This window comes from Larimichthys crocea, chromosome II, assembly GCF_000972845.2.
Source record: "Larimichthys crocea isolate SSNF chromosome II, L_crocea_2.0, whole genome shotgun sequence".
In the NCBI taxonomy this organism is placed as follows: Eukaryota; Metazoa; Chordata; class Actinopteri; family Sciaenidae; genus Larimichthys; species Larimichthys crocea.
The window spans coordinates 4,357,366-4,379,604 of record NC_040012.1 but is presented as its reverse complement, the minus strand read 5'-3'; the positions used below and the strand labels follow the sequence as shown (position 1 = coordinate 4,379,604).

At 45.8% G+C, this 22,239-nt stretch overlaps 1 protein-coding gene across 2 annotated transcripts in view; it reads left to right on the top strand.

Moving 5' to 3' along the window:
* The first annotated feature begins 226 nt into the window (after positions 1-226).
* The window catches only part of zeb1a (zinc finger E-box binding homeobox 1a), a 63,129-nt gene continuing 41,116 nt past the window's right edge, over positions 227-22,239 (top strand). Inside the window, exon 1 of one of the 2 annotated variants that reach the window (XM_027289572.1) lies at positions 227-337. In XM_027289572.1, coding sequence (XP_027145373.1) covers positions 280-337 — 58 coding nt within the window. In that variant the 5' untranslated portion in view covers positions 227-279. Of the gene's footprint in view, positions 338-1,958; positions 2,170-22,239 lie in introns of those variants that run through there. The other variant, XM_019264899.2, reaches the window with a different exon arrangement.

The following is a 22,239-nucleotide window of genomic DNA, read 5'->3' as shown; positions in this document are numbered from 1 at the left end:
CACCGCTTTGGAAACACACACACACACACACACACACACACACACACGGTAGGAGGGGCCACGTGCTGAGGTGTTTGAGAAGGTGGATGCCGTAAACGGCTCGTGCTTGTCGCAAACCAGGTGTTGCGGGGGGAAGGTGATGTCGTAAAGCGGACAGGGGGGGGGGGGAAAAGGGAGGGGGTGAGTCAGGAGGGGGGAGGAGGGGGGAGACAGGAGGAGGAGGAGGGAGGGAGGGAGGTGACTCGCGAGCGGCTGCGCTTCAGACTCAGCGCGAGGATCATGGCGGATGGCCCCAGGTGTAAGCGCAGGAAACAGGCGAACCCGAAGCGGAGCAGCGGTGAGTCCACAACTCTTTCCCCCGCGGCAGCGCCGCTCAGGCCGGGGCCGGGGCCGAGGCTCCCCGGGGTGGAGCTCCCCACTCGGTGAAGTGTGTCCCGGAGTGAGTTGGAGCTCGTTTGTGTGGAGTTTTTCTGGTGCTGGTGCTGTTGGTACCGTTATACCTGTCTGCCCTTCTCTCTCTCCGCCTAGCGGTGCACCGGGGCCGCCTGAGCCCGACTGGAGTGAACCGTTATCCGTCACCTCGGAGGAGAAGCGCTCGGTAGTTTCTCCGTTTGTTTTTGTTTTTGTCACTTTTTCTCTCTTTTGTTTCGGTACTTGTTCACTTTTACACCCCTTAGCAACACTTGGCGGCAGGTTGCGGGGGCTTTTCACGCAACAACGTGGCCCGGGTTGAAAACGCAGTTTGTAGTTTTTAGTTTTTTTAAAGTGAGTTCAGGGGCGAGGTTGATTTTTTTTTTTGTTTTTTTGCTTCTGAACTTGCAGCTTCTCTCGGTGCAGTTTAAAAAAATAATTCAACTTTGTTTATGTTGATGATGATGATGATGATGATGATGATGATGATGATGATGGCGGTGCATGCATTTCTTTCTGTGTGTGTGTGTGAAGAGATGGGATGTTTATTTTATCTTCTTCACCTCTTCCCTGCTACAACTGCACCACCACATACTCCTTTTTTTTGTAGTTAAGGTAAGAGTGCATGCACAAATAATAAAATAAATCGCTGTGCAATGAGGAAATGTCATTGCACAGCGATTTATTTTATTATTTTGGTTTGTTTATTGTCTTGCAAAACAGCGATTTATTTTATTATTTTGGTTTGTTTATTGTCTTGCAAATGCAGATTTCTACACCTGTTTGTGCAACTTTTTGTATTATAAGGCAAGATATTTAGGTTTGGAGTCACTTTATTGGAAAAAATAACATTATTTCGCTTATTTCAGAGGAATACACTTGTAATTATCCTTTAATATCACCTGAGTTTTAAAAAAATATATAAATATGATGTGTTTATGCGGCTGGAGTATTTTAAAAGTGCACCCGTTATGAAAGTGAATAGATTTTTACACCTGTCTGTGCACCTCTTGTATTATAAGGCAATATATTTAGGTTCGGAGTCACTTTATTGCAAAAAAATCAACATTATTTCGCTTATTTCAGAGGAATACAGGTGTAATAATCCTTTAATATCACCTGCATATTATAAATATGATGTGTTTATGCGGGCTGGAGTGTTTTAAAAGTGCACCAAAATTTTTTTACATGCAGGTTGTTGGAGTAACTTTAAAATTTTGCACCATCCCTCTCAGATGAGACCTCGTCTCTGATTGGACGGTTTCTCACCTGTGCTCCCACCCCTCCCCTCTGCTCACGTCGTATCAGCCAATAAAAAAAAAAGTAAAGCCGATAAATTTATATATTTTTAGACACCGTTATGAGGCATGTGTGTGTGGAAAGCACCTTTTCTGGGTTTTAATCTCCCACCTCCACCTCCACCACACCGCTCTCCTTGCTGACGACACGACGGTGACTCTGCGCGTCCGTACAGGAGCCATCATCATCATCATCATCATCATCCTCCTCCCCTCCACCCACCTCCACCACCACCATCATCATCATCATGTTTACCTGAACGCGGATAACAGGGGAGGAGGAGGGGGGGACCGGCTGACAAATGGCCTAGAAATAAACAGAAATAACACCTGCGGCTCTCGAGACCCGAACCCGTTAACGGAACCGGATCACGCTCCACCGTTACCTTTAAAAAAAAAAGAAAAAAAGAAAAGGCTCCGTGTCTGCAGGAAAACCAGCTCCAAATGTCAACTTGTGCAGGTAGACATGATTTTTTTTTTTTTTCTTCACATGGATGCTCACCTTCCTCTTCATCTCTCGCGGGATTTATCTCATCCACCTTCCCTCGTGCACGTTTTGATCCTCATGTTTATTATTATTATTATGTATTTAATGCGTGTTTGGTCGAGTGCACCCCGCAGCTCTCTCTCTGTGTGTGTGTGTGCGTGTGTGCGCAAAATGTGCGGTGCATAAGGTGGCTATACCTCTTGTTATTGCAATAACCGGTGGAAACCCGCTCGTTTCCATCTATTGTGTTGCGGTAATTCGTTATACAATTTCCTGAGCTGTGTGTGTGTGTGTGTGTGTGCGGAAGAGAATGGCGGTCAGTACCATTACTGCAGTGAAGGCGGGGTTGCTGTGTGTGTGTGTGTGTGTGTGTGTTTTTTTTTTCCTCCCCTGGACCGGAGACAGCCAGGTACGCAAGGTGATGCAACACCTTTTAAAGGTGTATTTTAAACCGGTTTCCACGTTTAAGGCTCACATACTTGATGGGAATAATTCCTGAGTGTGTCCATTTTTGGGGTTTCATATCCGAACATGATTCACAGTTTAAATGAGAGATCAGATGAGCGCATCCTTGTCCGTGGTGACGCGCAATCAAGATGGCAAAACGCTGCTGCTGCTGCTGCTGCTGCGTGTCACTCACCTGACCTCTGCTCTGCGTTTCATTTTGCAACCTGCCCCCAATTCAAACGTGTGTTTTTGAATTTCAAAAAGGAGCTGCTGTGCCAAACATTACCCCCCTTCCGTGCTAATGTACCATGACCTGCAGCCTGTCGTCACCATGATGTGGCAAACAGCTGCTGATCACATCATGTATGCTGTCACACACACACAAAAAAAGAAAAAGCCTGGGTACAGTTCATAAGTGCACCTTACCTGACTGAGTGTGTGTGTGTGTGTGTTTTGTGAGTCATTCACACACAAGAGGTGGACAAACTTTGTGCCGTGTGTGCCGATGATAACCGATGTTCCTCAGGTGACACATTCGAGTGCTCGAAGTCATCGCGGAGCCAAATCTCCTGCAGATTATTTAATGTTTTTGTCGACAAAACGTGAGATAAAAGTGAAAAATGTGCTTTTAATCTCCAAGGTTCGAAGACGAAATATTCAAAATTGCTCAGACGAAGCAAGTCCTCACATCTGAGGAGCTTTTTTTTTTTTAAAGATTATTTTTTTGGACATTTTATGCCTTTATTGATAGTACAGCTGAAGATAGACAGAAAGCAGAGAAAGGGGGAGTGACACGCAGTAAATTAGCCGTCCGATGCGGGATTCGAACCAGGGTCCAGCCGCAGCGAGGACTATAACCTCCACACACGGGGCGGCCGCTCAACCCACCACGCCACCGACCGCCCCACATCTGAGGAGCTTTTTTTTTGGCCTTTTATGCCTTTATTGATAGCACAGCTGACGTCTGATGCGGGATTCGAACCGGGGGCCAGCTGCAGCGAGGACTATAGCCTCCACACACGGGGCGGCCGCTCAACCCACCACGCAACCGACTGCCCCACATCTGAGGAGCTTTTTTTTTGGCCTTTTATGCCTTTATTGATAGCACAGCTGACGTCTGCTGATGCGGGATTCGAACCGGGTGCCAGCCGCAGCGAGGACTATAGCCTCCACACACGGGGCGGCCGCTCAACCCACCACGCCACCGACCGCCCCACATCTGAGGAGCTTTAACCGGAGAAGATTTTTTGCATTTTCGCTCAGAAAAAAGACCATAAACGATTATTTATTACCAAAAATAGCCAGTTGAGTTCCTGCATTAATCGGCTAACTGCTTAATCAACCTGTAGTTTCTTGTTTATCATCACAAATCACCATCGGAGGACATTATAAGTTAAAGTATCGCACAGTCGTCCCCAAATTAAGGCACATTGGACGCAGTAATCCAGATTAAATTCAAGATCACGACTCATAGCTGTCGTGCACGTGCTGAGCTCACACTCGATTGTTTTCTCAGGTCTCGGGTTTTTTTGTGGTTTTAGTTTCACTTTTCGCAGTTAGTGAAGCAGAATTGTTTAACGCAGTCATCAGTCGATGATCGTCAGCAGACGGATTTGGTAATCTGTCACTCTTGCTGGTTCCCAGGCGGAGGTGAGTGTGTGTGTGTGTGGTCCATGTGATTTAATCTAAACATAGCTCGAGCTCTTTGCTGTAGTGACTCCTCTGGTGTTTAAAGAAAAAAAGGCTGGATGTGAGCAACAGTTCGTCTGCAGTTTGTCCTTGAATATTCTTTTTTTCTTTCTTTTTATGCATGAGCAACGCTGGCCTAAAAAAACCAAAAACCCGCTGTGTGTTTTTTTGGAGTCATTTCCTGCAGTTGTGATCTCATTTATGACGGCAGAGACATTGCAGTTTTGTCTGAGGACTCACTTTCACGTGTGTCTGTGCCATTTTAAACTCAGCATTGTTCTCACCCTCCAAACCTGGCTGGTGTTACAGACAAGTCGGTTGGCTCTGCTCTGCTTCTTCACACAGACACGGCGGTATAAAGGCTCGAAGGAAACGATGAGTGACGCGTAGCTGCAGGCTCGCACGGACCTCCAGCGACCTTTCTTCTTACTGTACTCGAGATGGGAGAAAGTTGTTTTTGTTTTCAGCCTTAATGAACTTGTTTTCAGCTCCACCACATGTTAATCGCCTGCAGACCTTCCGTGAACGGCAGGTGTCGGACTCCTTGTCGGTGTTGCCACTTCGGTCACGGCTCCGTCATCCAACGCCCCCCCCCCACCCCTTTTTTTTTCCTCCTCCCTACTTTAAAAGCGCTGCATGTTTGTGTGCATACGAGTGCGCTCTCAGCTGGGCTGTAATCTAACACTGCAATTTAGGGACTACAGGAATGCGGCCTGGTGTTAACATACCTTGACAGGATAAACACAGCGGCCTACTCCCAGGCTTGGACCTCGCTCGTACGTACAAGCTTGCCAGCGCCTCGAGCCTTCACCAGCGTCTGTCCGTCTGTCCTCGTGGATGAAATTAGGAAAAGCTTAAAAGGGGCCCATGTGGAGTTTTCTCATAAACAAACAAAAACGTTGTGTTTACTTTCAGAGTCACTCACCAAAAAGGCATTGTGTGTGCATGCTTGAGGTCTAACAAATGTGGTGAAATTTGCATGTCCCGCCTCATAAAACATCTGCAAATCTGATTTTAAATCCAGTGTTGTTGACATGCATGTTTACCAGCAATCAGCCTCCTTCTTCTTTTCTGCCTCTGATGGCACTCTGCAGCATATCTTGGTGTTTTACTGCCACCTGTAGATCGGTGTAATACCCGACCTCTTGCACGTGCACCCCTACTCTGCATAAAACATGGATCGTATCTGTGACGTCACCCACTGGTGTCTGAAGAGGCGTTAGTCCTGCCTCTGCCTCCTCGTGGTTTATCTGAAAACGGGCAAAGACGTCAATCGAAGCGGCCATGGTGTTATGCATAACTTTGACTTAGCTTCAGCACAGCTGTCACAAACATGTAAACATGTTTATTTCTGCTGTGAAGCTGGACATTTGAACATGGGGACTTATGGAGACTGACTCGTTCTGTAGCCAGCCTCAAGTGGACGTTAGAGGAACTGCAGTCGCCTCTAAATGGAGACACGCATGTGGAGAAACATCTCACCACTAGAGGAACCTTTAAGTTTCCTTTGAGTGTCATGCCGAGCTAAAAACGATCATATTCATCATCCTCTGACGTGTGTTTGCTTTAGGATTTTCCCTCGCGGTGTTTTTGTTTGCGGCAGCTTTCGATGACTCTTCACCGACTGCTGATTTATGAATTACCGTTAAAGGAATACTCTCGTCTCTCTGGCGATCGGCTCTTTGCTCGGCTCACTGATGTTTGACGCGTGGATGAGTCACATTTGTTCAGCCGTAACGCTCCATTAATGCCTCGCTAGTCGAACAGGCGTGCTCGTAAAGGACCGCGGTCCTTCAGCTGAACTTCAAGTCAGTTCTCTCTGTGTGTATATCTACAATCTCTTAAAGGAAAAACTCTGCAGCGCGTTGCATCTGTCTTTTGTCTTTGAATGAACCATTTTCCTGAGGTGCTCCAGTTACAAGCCGTCCTACAGAACCGGACGAGTCATGTGAGTTGTCCCGCCTTCGACAGAGCATTCATCTGCAGCTGAGCGGCCTTGCCAGAGGCCGAGTTCATCCTCGTGCGCTCGTTCCATTAGTTAAATAACACATAATAGATGTCGTAATCATGTTTGGTAAACACAATTACATAACGTCCAGCATGCTATTCTGTTTATCCAATAACCCCCGAAGCGATTTCTGACATGACCGAGTGGCGAGGTTGATTAGTTCGTACACGTGTGGCCATTTTTGTAGTTTCTTAGTCAGAGGGTTTGGCTGTACGTGTCAATTGATCCACAACCATCATGTTACTTTCTCCTTGTGCTAAAGAGCCTGGGGCCGTGTGTGTGTGTGTGTGTGTGTGTGTGTGTGCTGTTTCTCTTCCACAAATGGGCCTGTGGAATGACAAAGCACTACAGGACGTCTTTAGCGAGTCAGCATTAAGCCCTCCCATCGCCTTTTACGGTCCGGAGGGGGGAGGTGCGTCAGGGCTACTGATGCTGCTTCTGTGACTAATTGAGTAGTGTGTGTGTGTGTGTGTGTGTGTGTGTGCGTCAGAGTGAGAGAGGGAGAGAGTGTGTGTGTGTGTGTGTTAGCATCAAGGTAGGAAACTGCTACTTTCCTCCAGGCTTTTGCATAACAACACAGGCCTGCTCGTCTGGATTTACATGCATTAACATGGCTGCTCCGTGAGGAGGAGGAGGAGGAGGGGAAATGAGCGGTTCCTGCTGATGCTGTTGCGTTTCAATTAGATGACGTCAGCCGATAAAGGCACCTTGACAGACGCAGGGCGTGGAAAGATGACTCAATACAGCCCAATAAAGGCCGTACGCATCAGATTTGGACAAGAATACACACCCCCGCGTCTGATCTGTACGAGCTTCTTGCAGCTACAGCAGGTTAGATTAGATAAAGGAGTGTGGATGAGTTGATCCGTCATGGACTATACAGCAGCTTTTTGGTATTCAGCTCAACACGTTGTCATCATTTTGTGATCATGATATGGATCACGGGAAAGTTTCTGAGGTGAGCGTCCCCAAACACAAAGAAAACCACAGAAAGTCGCCTCGACTTCACAAAACATCAGCCGCGACAGGCGCACGCCTGTTGTCATGCAGGTGCGACGACTTGCGAGGACTATTTTTAGCCGGGGTGGAAGGGAAATGGCACGCTGCCCTCTGATCTGATACGAAACCGAGAATAACTTAAGCCATCCACGCAGCGCTGCACACAAGGAATACATGTGAAACATGCGTGACTCTGTGGCTTTTTGAAAGTCGTCTGCATCGCCACCACCGATGTTGGCAAGATTTTAGAAAGTAGTCCCACCGCCACCACCACCCACAACCATCCACCCTCCCTCCCAGTCCTCCACAGAGAGGTCAGAGGTCAGTGGGGCAGCCCTGGAGACGTGAGGAGGACTGTGGCGACTTCAGCGTTCACTCTGTGTAAAGCGACTGTTAAAATCTCTGAAATTAAAAAAACGTCGAGACATAAACGTGTCAAAACATGTTCTGCACATGATGCTTCAGCGCCGGCTCGGGCACGCTTTTATTAATTTAGGACTAAACGACAACTTAATTAAAATCAAGTCTGCACGACTAGAATTGAAATCCTGAGGCAGAAGAATAAATTTCGCTGGCATTGTTGTCAGTTTCTGTGTCTGGGCTGCAGAGACGAGTCTATTCACACGTTCAGAACAAGATTCAGATTAATGTAAAACCACTGAAGAGTACTTCATTCAGCTGTTGCAGTTAATAATCTCTGCTTTCCAGAGAAATCAAGAATTTAATGTCCGCTCTCTCCGGGTAATTAAAACTCACTGCTGCCTGTTTGTTTTTATAATTTAATGAAAGACGCTCGACGCCGCCGTGCCGTCATAAAAACACATGAAACGTTCTCGTCACAGCTCACGGACGCAGCGCGACGTCGAAATAAGATTACAGCAAAGCCAGCTCCTCTGAACTCACAGCGCTGTCTAAAATCGATGTTATGAAGACGGCGTTTGCTCACTGCCACCTACGCTCAAAAAACAAAAAAGCCAAAATGTGGAACCAGAACTGAAATTTACCTCCAGCTCTGCTGGTGCAGAAAATCTCAGAGGAACTGCCAAACTCGTACCGGCGCCTTTTTTTTCCTCTAAAGGTGGCCTAACCCATTTCCACAAGTAACCTGCTTTGCTGTTGCCTTTCATCGTTCTCATTAAACCACCTGAATATTCATGCGTGCACGAGGCTCCCCGAGCAGCTGAAACTTTCATCTGCGCTCCGAGACCAGCATCGCAACCTCACGCCGTGCATCGAACCCTACGCATGCGTGTTAAACGAGTTCATACATGTGTTTGTGTTTATATGTATGTGTGTGATTGTGTGGGTAATGTGTAGCGTGCAGGCCAGTGTGTGTCAAAAGAAAGAGACCCATTCAAAATCCTCTGTGTGTGTGTGTGGGAGAGAAAGGGGGGGACGCACTCTTTCACACTCAGCCGGTGGGAAACTCCTCTCCTTCTCCTTTGGTGGTGGTATAATTTGCATATCCCACCATTCTCCATTCTCTTTTTTTCCTCCTGCCTCCCTGAGAAGCAGAACAGAGGCCCGCCGGATCCTCGAAGCTCAGAGGAAATCGGTGCAAAAACGCAGCCCCCCCCCAAAGCCGCCGCGAGCACCGAGCAACAGATCCGGGCGCTGCTGCACCGTGGTGAAGCGAAGCCGGCAGGTCCCCGTGCATGTCGGTCATTGAAGTGGAGCGCTGCTTCGCCTGCGATGGGCTACTTGTTTTGATCTGCTTCCATTAAAATTGGAGCACATCTCGGGAGGTAAACCACAAAGAAAGAGTTAAAATGAAAGGAGACGCGGCACAGAGAGGAGAGAAGGAGCAGAGTAATGAAATGTACAAAGTCAAAGCTCAGTTTAACACTCGATCACGACCTCCATGTTTGTCCCTGTGCTGAAATATTACATTCCTCTTAGTGAGAATGTGTGTTATTCAGACAAAAATCCTAAACTTGTGAGGATTTTCTGCTGTCTGAAGATCTGCAGATGTCATTTGAAGCTTTAAGAAGTTTTATAGACTTCAATCAAACTGTGGTGCGTCAATCACTGGTGGAAGAATCTCTAGAATCATTTCTGAAAATTAAATTTAAAACAAAATACGGTCAAAATTCTGCGCTGGAATTTAAATTAAAACAGGTTTTTCATTTCTGCATGAGTAGTTAGTAGCCAGAATGTGAAAAACGCTGCAATCGTGGCTTCAAACGGAAAATTTTAGGGAGGGAATCGCAGATCAGGAGCAGCACCTTAACAACAAATCAGCTGTGGTTCTTGAACAGACAACAACAAAGTATTTAACTGCCTCCTGTAGCCAGCCAGGGTCATCTGTACTGTTTTAACAACTGTTGTGATGGAGAGCCAAATGTTTTCTGAGGCGGTACGCGGCGTAAAAACACGGACCTGGAGTAATCGATGAATTGCGGAAGTAACTGTTAGATGAATCAGTAATTAGCCGCAGCCCTCGAATCAGATTCAAACACGTGAAATCTGCTGTTTCGGGATTACGTTTGTCCTTATTTTGAATATGGGGATTTACTTTTCGAAGGGCTGCTGAGCACATTAGCATCCAAAAAGACAAAGGATCCGACAAGTGTTAATAAGTGACACCTGATTTCAGACAATCCAGGCACAAAGATGCAAATCACTGTGATTACTGATCCTGTTTTAAGGTTTTTAAGACTCAAAGCTGCAGACCTGCTGAGGTTTCTATCGTCTGCCCGGACGCCGCTGGAAAAGGTTTTAATCGAAAATAGAGTGCGACAGTGTACAGTCATGTTTCTTTAGGCATGTTGCATTGCGTATCCTTTTACCCCGCTCAAATGCCTTTCCACAGGAACCACATTATTTTCACAGGAACGCGTGTATTAAAATAACCGAAAAGAACCGCGGCGGCTTTATTTATTCTGATATCACGTTTGATTACTTTAACAAACGACCCGACCTGAAGGATTCTTGGAGGATTTCACCTTATTTGTGATTGAATGAAGCAAAAAGGAAAAGCAGGAGAAGAAGAAGAAGAAGAAGAGACCTCCCTGCAGTCTCAGGAGACATAAATCATGAGCGGTGGACAGGTGGGTTAGGAGGAGCCTGGACTCGCTAAAGACCCCCCGGAGACCTCAGCGGGTACAGCAGCAGCAGGATAAGTGGGAGTGGAATAGAGAATTAGATTAGAAGCACAGTCGAGGGAGTTGTTCTCCTCTTGATTCGAGTCTTTTTTGTCGCTGATCACAGGGAAAATTTGCTGATTTTCATACTCGCCTGAAGCAGAAAATGGAAGTGGACAGCACTGAGAACATGCGACATGTTGAGGAGCAATCACGTCACTGTCGAACGCTTTATTCACACACCTACCTTTTGGTTTAAGATCGACCACGCCCCTCTCTGGGAAACATCTGTTCCTGCTAACCTGTTTTTCACACATACGAGTTTCAGGCTCTTTCTTTTGCTTCTCTCGAGCCTGAAGCGTGTTTAACATCCAGGTTTTATCTCCGTATTTATTTTCTGCCGTTGCCGCCAGCGCACAACAAAATAGTTCATTTCTCCAAGGAATGCGTTTCCAGGCTTTTCATCTCATCCAAGTCCGAGTAGCTTATTGAAGTTTTATCTCGGGAGCATTGACCGCGACGTTTCCTCCGTTTTGTTTTGCTTCTTTTTTTTTTTAAACGCAGTTCCCATGAAGGTTAAATAAGCGTGATCGGTTGTCGCCACCGTCCTCATATCGCTTTGCTCGGTCACTTTTGAATCTTTGGCCACCGATGGGTGCAAACCAGAGCCAATTAATCAGCTAGTCAACATCTTTTGATAACTGATCATCCATTTGTCATTTTTCAAGCAAAAATGTCAAAGATTTGATAGTTCCAGATTCTGAAATGTGAAGATTTGCTCCTTCTCTCTGCCTTTTGTCATTATATATTTAAAATCTTTGGGTTTTGGATTGTTAGTTGGATGAAACAAGCGATTATCTGGGAAATGAGATGCACATTTTAATGCCCAAACAATAAATAATGAACACTGCTTCCTGATTGGTCTCCTTGTGGGTGGTTGCTGCTATTTAAAAAAATCGCTCAGGTTACTCAGTTTTGAATAAATGTTTCCTGGATGTGTGGACCTGTCTGCCAATAATGATGCACCCCCAGACCGTGGCTGTGTTTACATTGTGTGGACGGGTCTCTCTCTATATATCAAGACGTCATAGTTTTCAGATAGCTGCTGCCGTCTCTCTGTTTTCCCTCTCTGGACGGTGGACAAACACGCTGAAATGGAACAGAGGATTTGATTAGACGCCGAGTCAAGATGTGGTTGATTCTCTCTCTTTCTCTTTGTGTCTCTCCTCCATCCTGTGTCCTGTGGGCTTGATCCGAGGAGCCACAGGGATGATATATGACGCTTGTAAAAGTGAAACACCGGGAGGGAGAGAAGGGAGACGAGGTGGAAGACACCTCTCGCTCGCACAAAAAAAAGAATAGGCAGTTCTTTTCGAAGCCGTTCCTAAACTGTCAGCGTGGATTTAGATTTGTTTGTTGACGCAGGAGGACATTAGCGGCCGTCCTTTTTTAAATCATGCAAGCAGATTCACGGATGAGTGAAAGAGAGAGCCGCAGAGGCTGAAAGAAAGGGGAGTGTTGTTATTGAATTACAGGTGATGGCTGCTAATTGGACCCTCTAGAGGTTGTGTATGTATGTATGTGTGTGTGTTCAGTGTGTGTGTGTGTGTGTGTGTGGCTTTAGGGATGCAGAGTTGATGAAGCTGTTAGGGTAAAGTGCGGGGCCCCAGTGCGCTCCCTGAGTGCTGTGCTTTAGAGGCTGTCCTGTCCCTGCGGAGGAGCGCTAATGGAGGCCACCCAGCCCTGATGAATTACACCCAGACGTTTTTTTTGATGAGCTTTGGGCACGAAGCAACACGTTTGCACCGGAGCTGTGACAATAACAGCATCACCACCCCACTGTGGCTCTTGGCGGGGTGTTGGCAGGGCCTGAAAATCAAACGACATAAGCTTTTTAATCTGAATTCATGTTTTTCTACCATCTGCGATTCATGTGACACAACAGTTCCAGCCTATAGCCGGTCCATGAAATCAAAAACATGTGACGTTTGACGGTCAGGTCTCTGGGAACGTCCTCTGAAGTGTGTTATGTTTACTGTCGCTGCAGTTCTAGAGCAAAATCTGGCAGCTAACATGAGCCAAATTTAAATAAAAGGCTAATTAATAATCACATTTTATAGACTAAAGAAGTGATTCCCTCTGCCCGTGCCTGATTATCTCTTGATTGGCTAAACACACCTGACAGAACAGGAAAATATAGAGGCTATAAAATGTTTTTTATTGTCGTACAACTCCGAGTCAGAGCTGATTCAACACGGCTGTTTTGACACCGATCAACAGAAAAATACCGATTAATGCCAAAGTGAAAACAGACTCTGCAAAGAGAGCGAAACCAATTCCAAAAGTATCCGTCAGTATTTAGTAGCTGCATCTTCGACAGTGATTACAGCCTCGTCTGGAAAGTATTCAGCGCTGAGGCTCTGCAGGACTAAATTGATTATCTAACTACAACAGACAAAGAAAAGAATAAACCGTCTCAAACTCCAAAGTTTCGTCTTAAGCTGAGTAAGAAACAGGAGATCACAGACTGGATTTCAGCCTCCCGTAACATCATAGCAACACTTCCCAGCTCGCTGTAGGTCGGAGCTCTTTTATGTGAAATTGAGTCTCGTGTTTCTCTGGATGTTTTCGAGGGGAATTGTTTGGCGCCTCCGTTGCTTCGTCCTGTAACTTTTGAATTGTCGGCCGTGCGATCGATGCTTTTTCAGGTTCAACTCGCAGTCAGGTAACCCATGAGTCAATTAACAGATCATTTTTGATAATTGATCAATTATTTGTCATTTTTCAAGAAAAAATACCAAAGATTTGATAGTTCCAGACAGATTTTTTTCAGGGTAGATTAAAAATCGTTGGGTTTTGGGAAAAAAATATGACGTGTGACCGTTGTGTAATGATAACAGCACCAACAGTTCAAGGTTTCAGGTTATTTTCCTTCTGTAGTTTGGAGCTTTTGATTAGTTAATTGACTTACAGTAAAATTCAGCTTCTCAGTTGTAAGAACTTGCTGCATTTCTTTGGGTTTCAGATGAAGTCACGTCGGGCTTTAGGAGAAGATTTTTCACTGTTTTCTGACACTTTGTAAAACACAATCAGATTAATTGAGAACATGATTGAAATAATCATTAGTTGCAGCTAATCTAGTTTCACGCAGTCTTACAGTATTTCTTCCCTTTTCATATTATTATATGTGTATATACTGTGTGTGTCTATATAAATATCTCATCCAGTGTGCCTCCCCTCTGTAACTGTTATTCTTTTTTCTGCTGAGGCTTCAGGATCTCTGCTGTCACCGAGAACGCCGCCGTGCTTATCCACTTTGGTGGATTTCTGTTGATCAAAGCAGTTTTGGCATCAGCGCTGTTCGCTGCAGCGAGCGCTGCGGCTGCTGAGGCGTCAGCTGTTCAGTCTACGAGAGGTGCGGACAAACGACACTGCGGGCTTTCTCATCATTTTGTTTCTGTGTTTGTGTCACCGCCGCCGCCGCCGCTGCTGCTGCTGCCTCTCACGAGGGATTTTGTCTCCCTCTACCTTCACTGAGGGAAACCTGTGGGACCACACACACACACACACCTTAGTCTTTCTGTACATGTGTCCTGTATGTCAGAACATCAAAGTGAGGACATTTGCGTCAGCACTCGTCGTGAAGTTGTCGACCATAAACAGTTATGCATGTGTGATTGTGTGCCTTGTTTACTTTGAAGGAGGTGTGTCTGTCATGGCAGGATGTGTGTGAGGGGGTCTGCTGTGTGTCCCTACAGGGTTTCCTCTGTATTAACGCCGTAGAGGTGGCAGGTTGGAGGGGTCATCACGAGCCCACGTATTGCGGCATTTCAACAAAAAGCTGATCATCTTCATGCTTTAATGCGTTTTATCTGCAGCAGCGCTGAGGGGGAAGCCGTGCGTTATCTTGACACCTGCGTAGGTAAACTGTCATCTTCACTTTGCGCCGTGAAGAACAAACATCAGATGTCAAACCACATGAGCAGCCTTACAGTTTATCTAAAACAGCTTACTGACGTGACGAAGTGAAATGGAAGTTTTGTTTACAGAATTTTCTCTCGGCGCCGGAGCCAATCCTTACTTCTTTGGCATTAAAAGGATTTTGGATCAGACGCGCCAAATCATCTGTTGACTTTCAGAAACCGTCAGCCAGTGTAATCGATGGGCAGAAAGTTTAATTTCCTGCCCTCATCAGGTATGTAACTTAAGCAGAAGTCTGGCCTGAGCTGCAGTTTTCCTTTTTGGGTTAACGGTATAAGAGAATTGGCACAGGTGCAGCTCCGAGGCTGCAGCTTTCTTCCTTTTTTTTTTTTTTTTTTTTTCGAACGTTCCTGACTAGGTTTCATCAACGCTGTTTGTTTTCCCCCTCTGGTCTCATGCAGCAGGCATCTTAATGTGAGCTCAGAGATACTCGGGAGTTAATCTCAGCGACCTGTAGTGAGCTTGCTGTAGAGGTTCATTAGTCAGCAGTTTGCTTAACAGGCAGGAAGAGGCCCAGAACTCAACACAAACAACATTTCTACAGCAGTAAAATGTAGTATGTGTACAACAAACTTTAATATCTTTACCACTGACTCCATATACAGCAGGGATGTCTTAAATTAATGAACTGAGTCACAGAAATCTCAGTTCTGATCTGCCTCGAGTTTTAAACAGTTGTGCTAAAAGTTGAAGGATACTTTGTGTCTCTTTTGTTTCATTACGTTCATAAATAAGATGCTTCCAGTTTAATGCCGTTAACTCTCTCTGCTTTTCTGTCAGACAATGACCCTCATCAAGACCAGCTAGCCTCGGTAATCTGCAGCTCAGTGGACAAAGGACAGGAAACAGGCAGCGCTCTGAAGTACGAGCCAAAATATAGTTCATGCTTTCTTTTTGTCGAATCGAGAGGAATCGAAAATGAATGCTGAATTGAATCATCGCCAAAGAACGTAACTTTAAAGGTCCAGGGTGGAGAATTTAGTCTCACCTCAACATCTCATTCCCTGTAAAGTAAAGAAAGAAACTACAGCGCCCAGGAAACACGTCACAAACACGACAGGTCGGCGTTTGGTTTGTCCATTCTGGGCTACTGTAGAAACACGGTGGAAGAAGATGACCTGAGGTGTCTGTCTGTTTCATCCTGAGGTAATAAAAACACAACAGTTCTTATTTTTAGGCGATCAAAACATAGGTATGAATATCATATTCCATTTCTGCCGTGTTGTGTAAACGGAGGTCTCTAAATCATGACACAGTGGAACTTTTAAATGTTTTCATGAGCAAAAATGCCAAAAAAAGTCAAATTCCAGCTCCTGTAGTGTGAATATTTGTCTTTGTGCTAGTAAATTGAATATTTCTTAAGATATATATAATATATATATGACCGTTTTCTGGTGTTTTTATGGAGCGAACGGATAACGGAGAAGATAAACGTCAGATTTATTGATTAGGTTAATCATTAGTTTGAGTAAAGCGTGACTGCTCTTGAAATAAAGTCGTGCTAATTTAGAAAATGGAGAAAGGTGCACATAAAACTAATTAATCCAAAATAGGATAGGTATGTAGAAATATGTTAATGGGACGCGACCTCAAATTTCCTCAAAGTTTTGCTTCTTTCTCGGGAAACAAAAATCGGTGGAAGCCGGCCTCCTTTCTCTCTGTTTGAATCCATGTCAGTCCAGCGTTTACGCTAAAATGAAGCAACTCGTGGATATACTGCCAGAATGTGTGTGTTTGCGTGTTAATGTGTGTGTGTGTGTATATACCCTTCCCAGCGTAGCAGGTGTGCCTGGGCTCCAGCCCCATTACAAGTCTCATAAATACCACCTGACACCGTTACAGCAGGCAGGCTTCGATATAAAACTCTCCTCCCGTGGCGTGAGCATGCAGCCCTTCAGCACAATTATATTATAGCACACTTCAGGGGAGGGAAGCTACACCCCTGACCAGAGCCTCTTAACAGAGTGAGCCGGCCTGCAGCACACACACACACACACACACACACACACACACACACACACTCCCTCTCGAGCTGCATCTCCTGACTTCAAACCTGAGCTGTTTTCATGTCTCCATTTAAAACCACTCGCCCTCTCTTAAAAGCACTTCATGAATTAATTCGACTCGACCTCAGCTGGCTCCTTTTTAGTTATTTTTTAAAAGTGGATCCTTCCAAAACTATAACGTGTAACGTCTTTGGCCACGCGTGTTCGTTTGAGACCGTAACCCCGGCCAAAACACACTCAGGTACTTAAACACACACACATGTACACACACGGTTTCAGAAGCATTTAGTGTGCATCAGGTTTAATGGCGCTTAATGGAAAAAAACACATCCCGAAGGTCAAGGTGCTCTGCAGTTTATTCCTTTAATCGTTCAGGCAATTTGGGCACATTTGCGGCCAGAAGGTGTTTTGTAATTATAAATATCCGTCTGGCGTTCGCTTTTCATGCGGCTACACCTGCGCGGTGTGTGTTCCTGTTTAGCCTCTTTGCTGCCTCGCCCGGATGACATTTGAGTCGGCGGCAGCGGCGGCGGCAGCGAGCCGATCTGAACGTGCTTGACATTTTGCTAAACTGCATTCGGAAGGTCCGGCCTGTCCCTGTGTTTTCCTTCCCCTCCCCTCCTCCCTGCATTGTGTGACTGGGTAAACAGGCACACACACACACACACAATCAAACACATGCGTACATCCTCACAGGCTGCCTATAGTTTGCTTTGCACGCCTGCAGGCTTTAGGATTATGCCTTTTTTTGTCTTTACGCACAGAAGAGCCGCGAGATGTTTATTTTTGATGTTTCCCCTCGACACATCTGTAACGAAGACAAAAAAAAAAACTAGGCTAGTATCTCATTATGCTGTTTAAACAGGTCAGAGTTTCCACACTCTTCAGCTTTAACGCACCGAATATAACCGTTTGATCTGCTGGCATGGAAGTTCGTGGACCAAAGATCATCTAAGACTCTTTGTGAAGGTTCCCAGACTGCGCCGTGAGCGCTCTGTGATCGAGCTCTCTGAAAATATCACGCCTGTAGCCGCGCCTCCCCCCAGAGGTTCAGTTGAACTTTCTAAATCCAACCGGCTGGAAAGCATATTGAGCTCGTCTGTCTCCCAGCTCTGGTTCCGTGCCACTCAGACATGAAGCTCTCTCCTTGTAACCCGGGCCACGGTCTCATCTCGCAGCTTGACGCCTCTTCATCGCTGACAGCCGTTTCAAAAGCGAGGTAGCTAGCCGCCACCGGGCATCCAGACGGCAGTGGCATGGTCTTCATTTAGCGAGGACAGAACGGGTCGTGCCAGGCGAGGCTACGTGCCAGAGAGCTGCCCGCTGAGCTTGCCGCGGACGCTGCCAACTCCCGACATACAGTAGACGGGCGGTTTTTGCACCGGCGGTGCCAAAAATACGATAGCCTGATTAAGTAATATGATGTAAGATGATGGGATGCTGTGAGGTAGCCTGCTGGATTTTGGAGATGGAGATATCGTCAAAGCGGGAGGGAGGCAGCAAGATCTGTCCGTTCTCCATCTGTGTTCTGATTATGAAATTAGGCTGCCGACTGGATACACAGACCCATTCATGAAGGCTTAATCTGAGAGGAAATTGGGACTTTGCAGTTACACAGGTGGATTAGTGGAGTTATTACTGTGCGACAGTGATGCCATTTTCTCGTAGTGTTTGGATTTCAAATCTCCCGAAGCAAATCGCAGAAATAGAGTTATTATTGTTGAAGTGCCACATTTAAAAAGGTTGTTTTGATTTCATTTAAAGGTCCAGTGTGTGTAATATGTAATATCATATTAATAACTATGTTTTCGTTAGTGTAAAACCACCTGAAAATAAGAATTGTTACCTTAGAATGAGACTTTTATATCTACAGAAGAAGTCCGTCATCTTGAACCACTTTGTTTCTACGGCAGCCCATGAGGGACAAACCAAACACTGGCTCCACATAGGTATTTTTTTAAGTGCTGTAGCTTCTCCTTCATGTTTGAACCCGGGAGGGAGAGGCGACGGGTTTTCAGTCGGTTGCAATCTGAAACTTCCACCACCAGATGCCGCTAGATTCAACCCACCGCACCTTTAAAACAGTTTTTATTCGTGTCGATTATGAAATGAAAACACTGGGGCTTAATTATGAGAGATGCAATTCCCTGAAAAGAGGCGCGATTTAACAAGCCGGAGAGTCGTCAGATCAGGAGAGAAATGAATCAGTCGGAACACTTTTGGACTTTTGGAAATGTAAGGAATGTTTTTGTCTGCCGTCCGCGAGCTGCTCGCAAGGTCACGTGTGGTTTTTCTGTGATTCGCCGTACGACTCGAAGGAAAGACGTGATTTTGGATGTATGAATACTCCAAATACTTTTCATGTCGTCTTTCTGTGTGTGTGTTTCAGGAGATAAACTGGCATTGAGTTTGTGTTCAAGCTCCACTGACTGTGCCGTTATTCTCAAAGCAACCATTCTGACCGATGCTGCCTCACGGTTGACCTCGGTTTGCCCAGACTACTGAGGTCAGCTTTGTTACCCGAGACCATTTCAGACATGACAGCAGCAGTGTGTGTGTGTGTGTGTGTGTTTGCTCGGTCATGTTTTCCCCCCTAAAGCTCTGTGCAGATCCACACGAGGCTTGCCTGGTGTTTAGCATAGCCCAGCCGGGTGAAACACAGATGCAGAAGCAGCTGACGGCGATGCACACGTCATGTCTCAATGGCACATCACAATACTCAGCTTTTCACCGATGCTAGGCAGCTTTCTGTAACCCACTCAAAGTCTACAGCCCCCCCTCCATCCCTCGACCTATTTCCCAAGGAGTTTTGAGCAGGAGAGAGAGCGAGAGCTGCGATGTGAATACTGAGCAGGTGAGAACAGGAGGGAAATATAGTGAGTATTAGATCATGACCACAGCGGTGCCTGCTGGGGCATAAATCAGGCTCACAGAGATTATTATTGATAAGATGGAAGTGTTTTTTTTTTTTCCTGTTGAAACTCACCGTGACCAATGTAAGGGAGAGGGAAGATTAATTCTGCAGGCAGGGCTTAAAAGCAGCAGCAGCAGCAGCTTCAGGCCTTAAATGAGAAAGCCACATTTACGCTGCTAAAAACGGGCGAAGGGGGGAAAAAGATGTTGAACGTTGAATATATTCTCTGCTACCTCACCGAGAGCCTGTATTTATGAGGAATAAACAGTTTGGAGAGGAGAGGGGAATCATTTCAGAAATGTATGCATCGTCACGTCGAGTCATCGTCGGCTTCGTCGTCTCCGTGCGGAGGGAATCAGCTGGTGACTGTAGTTCATCGATCAGGCGTACGATCAGCTACATTACCTGATTGCCTATGGGACGTCTTCTGGTTGGCACCGGTGGAAGAGAACGCTAATGGATGTTGAATTAGGCCTCTTCTGTTGTGTGGAAAATCAGAGTGTGGATTGAAACACAAGCCGTGCCCTGCACTTGGTCCGTACCGTTATATTTTATGATCATCGTTATATTATAAATGGCTTTTAGGGCTGCAGTAGGCAGGGGCGGATCTCATGGAGTGTTACATGCAATTAAAGACTTAATAGGTGAACCTGAGTGACATTTCCAGAGCGATAACCTCCACAGTCTTGAAAAGGAAAGGTCAGCGGAGACGACATTAACACACAGAGCAGGAACCGAGCGCTGCAACTGTTTCTCCGAGAAGCGTCGAACTGTCCTTTCAGATCTCCACGCACCATCTTTTCTTCCCTTCCTGATGAAGCAAAGCTCCACCAAGAGGATATTAACCTTGTTGCACGTACCAAAGAACATCCCAACCCCCCGCTCGAAGCGTTTAGAGTGACAGGAGAGATGGAAGACAAGAGAAAGCCTCGTGTTAAAGGTTACGAAGCGGCGCTGCGCCCACAGTTACGGAGGAGAGTACGTGACACACGCCACGGTCCGCCGAGCAGGCCGGACAGATCGACGCCTCCGTCACCCCCGTTTCGTAATATTGTCAAATCTAATGCGTGATTGATGCCCGTCGGAAAAGTCTACCTGCACACAGAGGTCAAAGGTCAGGATCGGCCGCATAACAGCCCCTCTGGATTTACCGTCAAGGACACTTTAGCAGGTTGGGTGAATCCAGCTGTTTGTTCCCCACAATGTCACTCCACCGTCCAGAGAGAGTTATTGTGCCGCAGCGACTGTATATTAACGTGTCATATATCTTCTCGATTAATTAATTAAGCTTCTGGTCTAGAGCTGCGGCCATTACTCAGTTAATTAATTAATCATTTTTCACTTTAACTTAACTTTCACAGCTGCTTTTCTGAATGTTACCTGATAGTAAATTGAATATATTTGGATTTTTTTGGACTGTCAGAAAGGAAATTTGATGACATCTTCAGGTTTTAGAGTTTTTAAATGCTTTGTTTACTATTTTCTGACTTTCTTTGGCCCAAACTTCCAAAAAGATGAAGAAAACCATCGAACCGTCACACCGGCGAATATTTGGCATCTTTGCTTGAAAAACTGGTATAAATAATGAACAGATTATCAGATTTGTCGCAGATTAATTGTCTCTTCAATTAAATCGTCTAATTGTTTCAGCTCTACCGAAAACACGTAAAAAAAAAATGTAGGGCCTAACACGCGCGTGACATCTTTCCTGTCTGGAGGTCGCGAGTACAGACAATTAGCTCCATCCGTCACATTTTCAGCAGCATCATTATCAGGATCACCATCGCTCCAGCGGCCGCGTACAATAAGGAAGGAGGTAATTTATCTGCTGGAGGCGCATTCACAGGACGACACGCAGACCTGCTCGGCGCACAGATAACACAAACAGACCCTGGCGAACGCTGGATGACGCGTGGCAGACAGTAGAAAATAACTGTAATTTAAAATAAAGCACGGGTGGTTTGACTCTGGAAAAGCGCTGCCATCGAGCAGGTCTGCCTCCTTCCGCCAAAACTCCTGCTCAAACTTTGTAAAAGCGGAACAAAAGTATCACGTTTATTTAATTAAAACCTCGCCGAGAGGCCGATGTCGTACGTAACATTCACCGTCTAATTACACGGTTGTGCTGGTTCAGCTTTGGTTTTCTCATCTCTCTCTTTTTTTTTCTTTTAAATCACCACGAGGTATTGTGTCAGATTGCTAAACTCTTTTTCATCTGAGGAACGTTTGCTCAGCAGCTTACAGCCCACATCACATTCAAACAGATGGACACATTCTGGAAAGCACACAGTGTAATTGTAGCGTGGTTTTTTTTCCACTTTCTAAGAAGTATAAAGTTTATTAGCTGCTAAACGAAGGCTCGATGAAGTCCAGACCCTCAAACTTTATCGTTCGGCTTTCACCTCCGACGATTTATCACAACCAGGTATGAAGTCGGCCCTCCGTGTAAACGATGATCTGCTCTCTGAATATTCTCCTGAACGAGAGAGAAATGCGATTACCTGCTGACAAGCTCGACGCGGGAGATGAGTTGCCAGTTTGCGGCCTGGAATGTGCATGCACGGGGAGAAACTCGCATGCACAAGTTTGGAAAAGCAACGCGCTGTGAAGCTACTGGGTCAAATACTAATGCTGAGCATCCAAAACACAGCGATGACCTAGATTTGCTCCCACCAATAGCTGTCACTCCTGCAGAACAACAGAGAGATCCTGAGGGGGCTGCAAAAAAACAAAAACAAATAAAAAATCTTCTGCCGCTTCATGAAAAGTGTCATCGGCTGCATTTCTGCCTGTTTGTTTGTTTTGTCGACCGTCTTTGTGACGGCAGAGAAAGTGACGCGTAGGCACGTTTCACAGGAATCTGGAGCTGGATAATAACACCGTTACAGGACTTCCTGCTCCAGATGTGCACCAGGT